We start from the raw sequence: 11,159 nt of genomic DNA, 5'->3' as shown, positions 1-11,159 counted from the left end.
CTTAAGAATGAGGAAATAAATAGGATGAGTGACACCTGAGGGCCAAGGCAGCAAACAATATAATATTAGTTCTAGATAAAAGTTAGAAGATATATTTTTTTCCTTTTAATTACTACAAACTTGACCAATATCAGTGCCTTGAAATATTATGATGACAGAAACAGAAATCAATCTTATTCCTTGCTTTTCGTTTTAGTTTTCATTCCCTGTCATTCAGTCCCATAAAAGATGATGGGCAAACCTGCCCTAACGTGTATTTAGGGGGAAGAGGAAAGCTGGTCAAGTGCCAGCTATCTTAAAGTTCAGAGTGAGAAGTACTCTTATTTAGGCTTTAAAATGCATCATAATATTATCAGCCCAGTGATATCCCTGCCTTTACTATTAATTCCTTTCCTCATTTGTGTCTCATTTGACTACTTAAGTCTGGATGAGTCACCTTTCTCTGCCTAGGAAGGTGGCACTGGGTGCTCCTAGAGAGTCAAAGTTCATATTGTTGCTGGCAGGGATAATCAACCCAGCTCACTGCTCCAGATACAATCCCAGTGAGAAGAAGCCATGGACTCCAAGAAAGGTAACACACAACATCTCTTGTCTAGGGAGCAGCAAGGGAAGAACTTTGTGGCACTCTATGCTCATGTTCAATTTTTAAGCTTCATCTGGGCATATCTAGGTTAGGCATGTTTTTCGTGGTGTGTTGATTTCTATCATTATTGTAATTGACATTTATTACTCTCTAATGATCACCATGTTTGTGGCAAACCAAACGAATCTGAGTTAACCCAACCAACAAATATCTGAGTGCCTTCTTTGTACATGTTTTTATAGGAGGATGAAAAGAAATATAGACATGGCCTCTACTCTTAATGAATGTAAAAGACAGACAGAGAATATATACAAAAACCTCAGTGAGAATAAAAAATTTAAATAATAGCTCAGAATAGTAATAGAAGATCTGTCATAAAATACATCAATTGCTTAATGAATTATATAGATAATTAAGCTTTCAGAGACTAGAGTGGTTAAGGAGGAAGGTCGGAATATATAACATGAGCTGTGCTTTGAGGAATAGGTAGAATTTGATTGGGGCAGGGGCTGGGGGATCCCAGGAGAATTCAATGGCAGAAGCTACAGTGTAGCATGAAAGCACAGAATGTGTTAGATGGATAGTAAGTGAACTAGTCTATAACTGGAATAAAGAGTTTGTATAGCAGAACAAAAAGGCATACAGCTTAAACCAGGTTGATAATACATTATGGAGAACCTTAAATTCTAGATTGTGTTTGGAGTCTATTCTGTGGAGATGTTCAAATTCTATATTGTGTTTGGACTCTATTCTCTCAGTATTGGGAAGACTTGGGGAGTTTATGGCCAGGAAAATAAAGCAATCAATTGGAAATCTTGTTGGTAAATCCTGAGGTTATCTTTGATGCTACCTCAGTGTCATCATTATCTCTAGCCTCTCCATTTTTATTCTGTGTATGTCTTTGTTTTCTAAATGTGTCTCTCATAAGCAACAGATTGTGGGGCTTTGTTTTCTTACTCAATGTGTCGCTCTTTTTCATTTTATTGGATTGTTTAATCCAGCCACATTTAAAGTTATGAAAGTTAGGCTTATATTTTCCTCTACCAGTCTCTAATGTTTTGGAACTTTCTAATGCAACCATCACACAAGATTGCTTATATGTATATATATTTTATAGGGGGTATGTATTTATTATATCTCTGTTGGTATTTGATTCCCCTAGATGACTACAAGCTCCTTAAGGAAAGAGCTTATAACTTCTTTAAACTCTGTATTTACACACACACACACACACACACATACATATTTACATATACATATATACATACACATACACATACATACATATTCTCCAACAGTCCCATTTAGAAAGATATCCTAAGTCTTTTGGATCTAATTTCTCCATTAATTTGTTCAGTTTTATATTTTCCATTTCATTTATCTTTCTGTTAGACCCATCCAAAACTGAGAGAGACATGGAAATCTTGCAATTATTGTGTTACTGTCTACTTCTTCTTGTAGTTCAGTTAATTGTTCCTTTATGAATTTAGATGGTAAGGCATTTATAAGTTTTTGTAAGAGGCATATAAGTTTAATATTGATATTGGGTTGTTATCTATTAACATAACGTTGTTGGTTTTTGTTTTGTCTATGTGTTTTGTGCATGATTAAAACTCCTACTTTTTTTATTTACCTCATGAACAAAATATTTCTTTTCCAGCCCTTTACTTTCATTCTGTGTAATTTTTGTTTTTCTTAATCTGTTTCTTGTAACCAGCAGATTGTAAGGTTTTTTTTACTTATCCAATCTGTTATTTTTTTATTTTATTGGATTGTTTAATCCATTCACATTTAAAGTTATGAAAATTAGGTTTATAGTTCATTAGTCTCTAATGTTTTAGAGCTTTCTGATATGATCATCATGTGAAATTGTTTGTTATTGCTAACTCTGATGGTCTTTGATTCCCCTGGATGACTGCAAGCTCCTTAGGAAAGGGATTATGACTTCTTTTCACTTTATGTCTCCCCTGGCACTTAGCACATTGCTCTACATTGTACTTGAAGATGCCTAATGACTGATTGAGGCAGCATGATAAAATGGGAAAAACAGTGCTGCTGCTTCTAGGGCTATATCCCAAAGAGATCATACAAAAGGGAAAAGGACCCACATGTACAAAAATATTCATAGCAGCTCTTTTTGTGGTGGCAAAGAATTGGAAATTGAGAGGATGCCCACCAATTGGGGAATGGCTGAGCAAGTTGTGGTATAGGAATGTAATGGAATGCTATTGTGCTGTAAGAAATGTTGAACAGACTGACTTCACAAAAACCTGGAAAGACTTGTATGGTCTGATGCTGAGTGAAGTGAGCAGAACCAGGAGAACGTTGTACACAATAATAGCCACATTGTACAATGACTAATAGTGATAAACTTAACTCTTCCCAGCAATACAAGGATCTAAGACATCTCCAGAGGCCTTGTGATGGAAAATGTTATCCACATCCAAAGAAAGAACTATGGAAGTTGAAATGCTATTTTTTTCTCTTCTGTTGAGTTTTATTTCCTCTTTCTGATGGTTCTTCCTATTGGTTTTAATTTTTACTTACAACATCACTAATGTGAAAATACGTTTAATAGGAATGTAAATGTATAATCTATATCAGATTGTGCGCCATCTTGAGGAGGGTGGTGGGGAGGAAGGAGGAGAAAATTTTAAACTCAAAAGCATATGGAAGTGATTATTGATAAATCAAAATAAATTAATAAAAAAATAAAGGAGGTGGGGAAAAGAAAATAAATATAAATTAAGGCTTAAAAAAACAGTGCTGCTAAATTTAAAAGATCTAGATTCAAATCCCATTTCTGATATGTACAAGCTATATGAAGTTAGCTATGTCACTTAATGTCCTTGGGCCTCAGTTTCTTCATCTGTAAAATGAAGTCATAAGAACAGATGGCCTGTGAAATCAGTCCTTTCTACTCTAAATCTATGATCTTGCAACTAATTAAAGGAAAGAAACAGGAAGTAGGAAGATCAGTTAGGAGGCTAAGAGTCCAAACTTGGGGATCTTGCATTCTAGTTAGTAAGATATACATGAAATGATTAAATAATAATACAAATAGCATATAAGAGACATTCTTTGTACTCTGAGGTTTTAGCAAAGAACTAGGTGGATTCATTCATACTTATATGGACCTATGTTCCAAGGTCAGTCTGAATAAGGTGAGTAGTAAAGGTCAGAGACTAAAGAGTTTTTGTTTCCATACCAAATGGAAAAGTAATTTGGAAAGGTGTCTTCTTGATGTGACTCAAAAAAAAGTTTAAAACAACTCTTTTTGCAAAATATATTTATATATCTAGGCCCAAGGTTGTAACAGTTTAGGTGTTTTGAGAACTATAAATCTCAAGAGTTAATCTTCCAAGGACTCAAGCTTAATTTATAAAAAGAGGGTTGGAGTCATGGAGACATGGCATCTGGTCTCTGCTCTGTCACCAACTACTTGTGGAAAATTGGGAAAATAACTAAACTTCTCTGAGCCTCAGTTTCCCTCATCTGTCAAATAAGGATATTAGGTTGTACAATCACTGAGTTACTTCCCAGTTCTAAAATTCCATAGCTTTAAAACTAGGATAGTGGAAAGGGATGGATTTAAATGGCTATTTTGAAGGAAGAATTGAAAACACTTTGTGACAACACAAAGCAATTGATTGCTTTGGAGCATGAAGTTGATATTTTATTGAGTGTCTAGACTTTGCACCCTGCACAGGAAAGGCATATAGGTTCTATAGTTTATTGTTCTGCCTGTTCATTTTTTAGACTGAATGTGGAATTTCTTATGAGAACATCTGCTAAGTGTCTGGCATTGTTGAAGAAAACAAATTCCTTTATTATCACTTTAGGAGGCTCATCCCATTATCATCCTTTGTATGCCAGGCATTTTGAGACTCAGATAAGAACTAAATATCATCTGAAATGGAAGAGAGTTTTGTGTGGAAGTTGAGTTCCCAGGAGTACACTATAATCATGTACACGGAAACACATAGGATAATCATATTAAATAGCATGAATAATGCATTATAATAAGCTAATTTTTCTAAATACTTTTCTAGACATTTATCAGATTTTATCTTCATGAAAAACTTATGAAAAAGCTAAGGCAAATATCATTATCATTTTAAAGATAGGGATATTAAGACGTAGAAGGGTTAAGGGTCTTTCCCAAGGGCATTACAGGCATCTAGAGATCAACCAGAACTAGAAAACAGATCTTCTGATACCCCCCCATACTTGCCCCAGCCCAAGATTCTTTGCACTAGACTTTGTATTTCTAATCTTTTTAATACTTTGAAGCGATGCTTTATGATATTTTGTGATGTCTTTATGATCCTAAGGCAGAGACAGAGAAAAATGGAGAGAAAAAAAAATAAAAGAGAAAGAACAAAGACAGAAAGAATGGTAAAAAGAAAAGGAAAAGATGCTTTTAAAATAGTAGGAGAGGCAGTAAATTACCAAAAAATTGCTCCAGGTATCAGTGAGTGGCACTCATGCCTGGGTTTATTTGCACCTGCCAGAGCCATTACTAGTCCTTTGGACACCTAAGACAAACGGAACAAAACATACCCTTAAATCAGAACTTTACAAATTGATACATTTTCTTGCTTTTACATCAGATTCATTTCCAAACACGTGCCTCCTCATTCCCTAACCAAAAAGTCTCCCATTGTAACAGAGATTTTTTAAAAAATCAGTTTAACAAAACCAGGTAACACATCAGTCATTATATTCAATATTCCACATCCATGGTCTCCCACCTAAGCAATGAAATGAGATAGGTGCACTTTCTCAATTCTTCTCTGAGTCCAAGCTTTGTTGTTACCATCATATGACTTTTAGTTTTATTTTACTGTTCTTTCTGTTTACATCATTATAATCCTTATGTATATTACCTTTCCTGGCTCTTTACTCAGCATCAGTTCATGCAAGTGTTCCCTTATCAAATCAATTTGAAAAGATGAAATCAATTGATGTAGGTGGGGGAGACCCTGGAATACCACCCAATGTAGAATTCTGGAGGGACAAGGCCAGGGGTACGGCCACAAAGGAAGAAAGCATATCATCTGGGGGTTTCTAATTACTCATTCTGCTGATCTCAGTTGTTCATATCCTGCTAAAGGAGCATAAGGTCTTTCAGCACCCTCTAAATTTCAATGCCCTGTCCTGGTGATGCCTCTGACCCTTACATTAGATAATAGTTGGTAAAGCACCTCCCCAGATTATCAGGTGCAAGATTATTAATATCTTGACAAATGAAAATAAGCAGGGGAATGGCAAGTTGGTTAGTACATGTGTGTATGTTCAAACTCCATTTTATGATATCAATGATATTAGTGATGGATGACATAAAGAATCTTATGATAAGAATCTTATCAACAAAGAATATTTTTCTTCCTAATGTTCCATGTGACACTCTATCTTTTTGCCAACAGGTCTTTCAATGGGAGATGCCACTCTAAGGTAAGGATAATAATATTCCAATTCAGTTCCTCTAAGTGCTAAAGGATATCTCAGTGCCACAAAAGTCAAATGTCTTTCCACAGTCTTTCCTACCTCTGTCATCCTCCTTTCTCCATTCATTGTCTCATCTCTCACACCACTGAATCATTTTCTTCACTATCTACATCTGTTTCTATGCTCCTTAGTTTCTGTTTAAACAATTAATTCTTCATCTACTTTACTATCTCTCTCTTACTCTAGTTCTTGTTTTCACAGTAAATCTACCATTTTAGAACCAATTTTGAAATGTCTTAGAATGTCAGATTCTAAGATGTCAGATAGCCTAAGATGTCAGAATCACAGAGAAGCCACATCTAAAAGAAGTATTATCTGATGATGAGTAAAGCAAATAATCTATTTCAGGAATGAGAGAAGTAAAAACTATTGGGACACAGCAAGACCATTCCTTGATTACATTGTATGCTAGTCGGAACTATCTTAACTCTTCCCTGAATTGTAACTTTGAGATATACTGGGGGTGTTAAAGCTCAAATTGCTACAATGAGAAAATTGCCTTCCAGTTTTAGAAGGACTTTGTTTAAACAAAGATGTAATGTGGAGGAATCATAAGACCATTCTTCACTCTCTTCAGAATCTGTTAGAATCTGATACCTAATCTGGGCTTCACAACCTGAAAAGGCATGGAGAGGATCAGCTGGGTAATAATGGAAATGATTAGAGTTGGGACCATGTAGAAGAGATAGCTAAGATATCTAAGTTCAAACAAATGAAACATTTGTGAGGGGCTATGTGTTCACATTTGTCCCACAATGGTTGGGTCTGAGAGAGCCATGTTCCCTGCAGGAAATTTCCTTTGGGCTATACCTTCCAGATATCTGTGTGGGCTCCACAACAGAGTGACATCACCCACTATGTACTCTGATTACTCAAGGATGATTACAGAGTTTGCAGTTTAAAATAGCTAGGGAAGTTGTTGCAGGTACACTAGAGGGGGCTTCACAGGAATTAACAAAAGTGGCTAAAGTGCCAAGAGAGATCAGCACATCTCAGACTGTAGCACTGAGAGATTGGCACTTCCCAGACTGAGTTCAGCTGCCATCTCTATAACATTCTTTAAATGTTGTGCCTTGATTTCTACTGTACTGTATTTTCCTAGCACCTTTCCTTGGGTGAACTGACTTGTCCCTCTTCCCCTCCACTGGGGAGACAGATCAATTGGGAATAGATGACCATTAAAGGAAACCATAGCGATCACTGTCGACTGCTTTTCCTACAGCAGCTGCAGTTCAAGATACAACTACCTTTCTCAGTTGCTAGTCTCTGGTGAGCTGGGAACTCATGTTCTGACAATGCTTGGAGCAAAGAAATTTTTATTCCCTGAGAGAAATTTTCTTTGGACTACATATCTCAGAAACTTATGTGTGGAGACCTTAGCATAGTGACATCTGTCAGCACGTGCTCAGATTGGATATGCATGCATATTTTAAAAGTCTGTGGAATCTTATGAGGGGGGTTGTCATGTAGATTATGCTGGGACTGGTGAGGGTGATAGAAGTGACTGCTATGCTGAGAAAGGTCAGTGCATTTTAGGTAGCAGCTGCTGCACCTTCCCCCGCCAAAGAAAAAAGTCAACAGTTATCTCTATAGTGTTCTCTTATTGCCATATTGAGAAGCCACCTGACTCCCAACAAACTCCTTTCTCTTCCCCAATAAAGTGAGCGAAGGACACAAAAGCTTTCTCGTGAAAAGGTACTAGGAGACTTCAACACACAAGTTTGGGGCTTCTTGGCACAAATATTGCTATAGAGATTGCTATTGACTTCTCTTGGGCAGAAGTTGCAATCTACTGTTGGTTGACATCTCTTGGCACCACAGTATGGGATGTTCTCACCTCTTGCAGTTGCACTCACTTCTGCTATCTATATTTATCCTGGCATGATCCAGATGTAGCTGAGATTTTTCTCATCCTTATCTCTTCACAATTGACTTGCTCACAAGTCTCACCAGTTGTTTGTTGTGTCTTTTTTTAAACTGTGTGCCCTGGACTGGCTCTGAGCAGAGCTGGAAGCCACAACTGATTCAATCAGAGTCCATGTAATAGTATCATACTGTGAAAACCATTTTTCCTAATGAGCAAGGATCTCTTAGCACCAAGCTTTCCAGAAACCTGACATTCTCTCATGGACCCCTCTCTCCAACCCATCTACTGTTCTATGAAGAATATTGACTAGCTGTTGACTAATACCACAATGAAAATCCACTTATTCTATTGTTTATGAAAACAAAATACATGCAAATTTCCTTGAAACAGCCTTGATTCAGAATTGACAAATGGAAAGGAGGACAAAAAAATCTTAGTGTCTTTTCAAAGATTCCATACCACCACGAGGCTGTTTCCTTTGTTTCAGGAGGAGGATCAAACCCTGGGAATTTGAGGCCTTCTTTAACCCTCAAGAACTGCGTAAGGAGACGTGTCTACTCTATGAAATCAAGTGGGGCACAAGTCATAATATCTGGCGAAACTCAAATCAAAACACATCTCAACATGCTGAAATCAACTTCATGGAAAAATTCACTTCAGAAAGACATTTTAAACCATCTGTTAAATGCTCCATCACTTGGTTCCTCTCCTGGAGCCCCTGTTGGAGATGTTCCAAGGCCATTAGAGAGTTTTTGAATCAATACCCCAATGTGACCCTGGTCATTTTTGTATCTCGGCTTTACTGGCACATGGATCAACCACATCGTCAAGAACTCAAGGAACTTGTCTGCTCTGGTGTGACTATCCAGATTATGAGCTACTCAGGTAAAAAGACCATGATCTTGAAGGGGAATTGAAGGTGAACATTTCTAGGAAAAGAAGGAAAGGGTGTCAGAGAGTCCCTATTTTAGAGGAGTAATAGTGAGATAACTGTATTTGATCTAATCTGCTATCGTTGGGTGTTGGCATGACTAGCCCTTTGCCAATTTACAAAAGAATTGTATTTCAAAATTACAGTTACAAGCAGGGATGTGCTGGAGGCAGCTCAAACCAGCTCACAACAACTGATAAATTTCCAAGTGTTAGCATTTTCACCTCAGAAGTCCACCACAAATCAGGTCTTGATTTATTTTGTTTATTTTCTAAACATAAGAAAGGGTTGGAGATAATCTCTAAAATGCAGGTGAAACTTAAAAGTGTGCCATGCATACAACTCCTCCTCTGCGCCCAGAGGTGGTTGTTAAACATTTACCACATACACCTGCTTGTAAATCAGTTATCAAGAAATTAGATTGCATTTTTCCCCATAGAAACAATGTTACAAATGGCTAAATTCCTATGCAAGACCACAGTCTCTATACATTCTAGGTGCTTGCTAAGATCCTTATCTTTAGAAATCAGGGGTAGAGTTAAAAACCAGGAGCTGAGGCCAAGTTTCTGATAATCTTTTCAGTCTTAGGTGGTTATAATGAACTTTGAAATGTGAGTCACTCTAGCCTTCTAAAGGAATTAAGACACTTTAGGTATCACGTACACTCTGACAAAAGGAATTGGCTGACCCAACCCTTCAGAAATAAAAAATAGACACAAGGAAGTACCAGACTTCTATACCTCAAGCAGGGAATGTGGTGGCACCAGGATTGTATCTCACATCTTCCCTTTTTCTGTTGTAGTCTTGGTATCATTCTTTCAGTCAATATAAAGAACGGATTGCAATAATTCAGGGAATACTCCTGCTCCAGAGCTCTTCGGGGAGCCTACCTGAGGAATCACCCTTCAAAGTCTATCATGGCCACCTAAGAAAGATAAAAGTCCTCCTTAACTGGGATCCAACCTTGGGTTTCAATCTTGTTTTTATCTTGCAGAGATAGCTATAACAGCAAACCCCTATAATTTTGTGGTACTTATATCACTGAACCAAGATTTCTGTTTCCTCAGAGTACCATCATTGTTGGAGAAATTTTGTTGACTATCCACCTGGGGAAGAAGAACACTGGCCCAAATACCCCACTCTTTGGATTATGTTATATGTCCTGGAACTCCACTGCATAATTTTAGTGAGTTGTTCTAGGAAGACAGGGGGGTGAAATACAGGAACAACCAACCCTATTTCTCACCTCTTTTCTGAGGCTTTTAGTGTCATGATACCCAGCATTTCACTTGCCTCAGGTCCAGGATCAGACTAATCCAGTTATTTGATGTGCTGACCTGTCTTGGGGGGTGGGAGTAGAACAAGACAACCTCTTGTAGGGAATAATTGGACAGAGGAAGCAGAAGAGAATGTACAAGTGAGTACTTCACCCCTTTCCACAGTAAAAAAATCAGGTTCTGGAACCATTTTTACCTCTGATGTTTAATATCTTCTGTGTGTGTGTGTGTGTGTGTGTGTGTGTGATTTGTTAGACCAATTACAGATAACCATTTAATAATTAACACCAATTAATGAGTAAAAGTCAAACATTAAACAATAATCAAAATGTCAAAAATGAAACAAGACTAGAAACAATGATGATATGAGCCTAATTTCCTGTTTATTTTCTTTTGCTCTACCAGGGTCTTCCACCTTGTTTAAAGATTTCAGTGCGTCATTCTGACCAGCTTGTGCTCTTCAGCCTTGATTTGCGAGATTGTCATTATCAAAGGATTCCATATCATGTTCTTGCAGCCACAGGGATAGCCCAGCCATTTGTGACCTGGAGATGAATAAAATGTTTCTTTCTTTTGTGTTCTTATCTCAGACTATGGCATTGATGATCTACTAACTTAGTACTAACTATGGAGAGACTATAGTATTGATGATACTACTAACTGGACTTGACAAAGAATTGGGAAATGAGAACATACAAGAAACATAGCATGCTTTAATATCATCAATTTTCCCCCACAGGTGGTTTGGGATCCATTTCTTAGATGAATAATAACATCTAAAACTTCTGGGGACAACTTTAAGAAGAAGTTACAAAAAGCTCATTGATATTCTCACTATTTGCTTTTTAATTTAATGCAACTTAATGAGCATTTATTAAATACTTGCTATGTTCAAAGTCTGGGGGTACCAAGAAAATATGTATATAAAATACTCCCTGAGGGCAGCTACGTGGCACAGTGGATAGAGCTCTGGCCTTGGTGTCAGGAGGA

The 11,159-nt window shown here is 37.2% G+C and overlaps 1 protein-coding gene across 1 annotated transcript; it reads left to right on the top strand.

Moving 5' to 3' along the window:
• Positions 1–555: 555 nt before the first annotated feature.
• On the top strand, positions 556–10,724 carry APOBEC1 (apolipoprotein B mRNA editing enzyme catalytic subunit 1). Its single transcript, XM_027838535.1, has 5 exons — positions 556–571; positions 6,013–6,040; positions 8,449–8,846; positions 9,960–10,078; positions 10,575–10,724. The coding sequence occupies exons 1-5, from the start codon at positions 556–558 to the stop codon at positions 10,722–10,724; spliced, it is 711 nt and encodes a 236-aa protein (XP_027694336.1).
• The last annotated feature ends 435 nt before the right edge of the window (positions 10,725–11,159 follow it).

Source organism: Vombatus ursinus, unplaced genomic scaffold, assembly GCF_900497805.2.
Source record: "Vombatus ursinus unplaced genomic scaffold, bare-nosed wombat genome assembly UNPS02014830.1, whole genome shotgun sequence".
Classification (NCBI taxonomy): Eukaryota; Metazoa; Chordata; class Mammalia; order Diprotodontia; family Vombatidae; genus Vombatus; species Vombatus ursinus.
This window is presented reverse-complemented; position numbering and strand designations above follow the sequence as displayed.

What these genes read in the sequence shown, in the direction of transcription:
- APOBEC1 (XM_027838535.1), top strand. An exon ending in CCAGATTATGAGCTACTCAG is followed by an intron (nt 8,847 to 9,959) that starts GTAAAAAGACCA and finishes CTGTTTCCTCAG; the next exon opens with AGTACCATCATTGTTGGAGA. An exon ending in AACTCCACTGCATAATTTTA is followed by an intron (nt 10,079 to 10,574) that starts GTGAGTTGTTCT and finishes TTGCTCTACCAG; the next exon opens with GGTCTTCCACCTTGTTTAAA.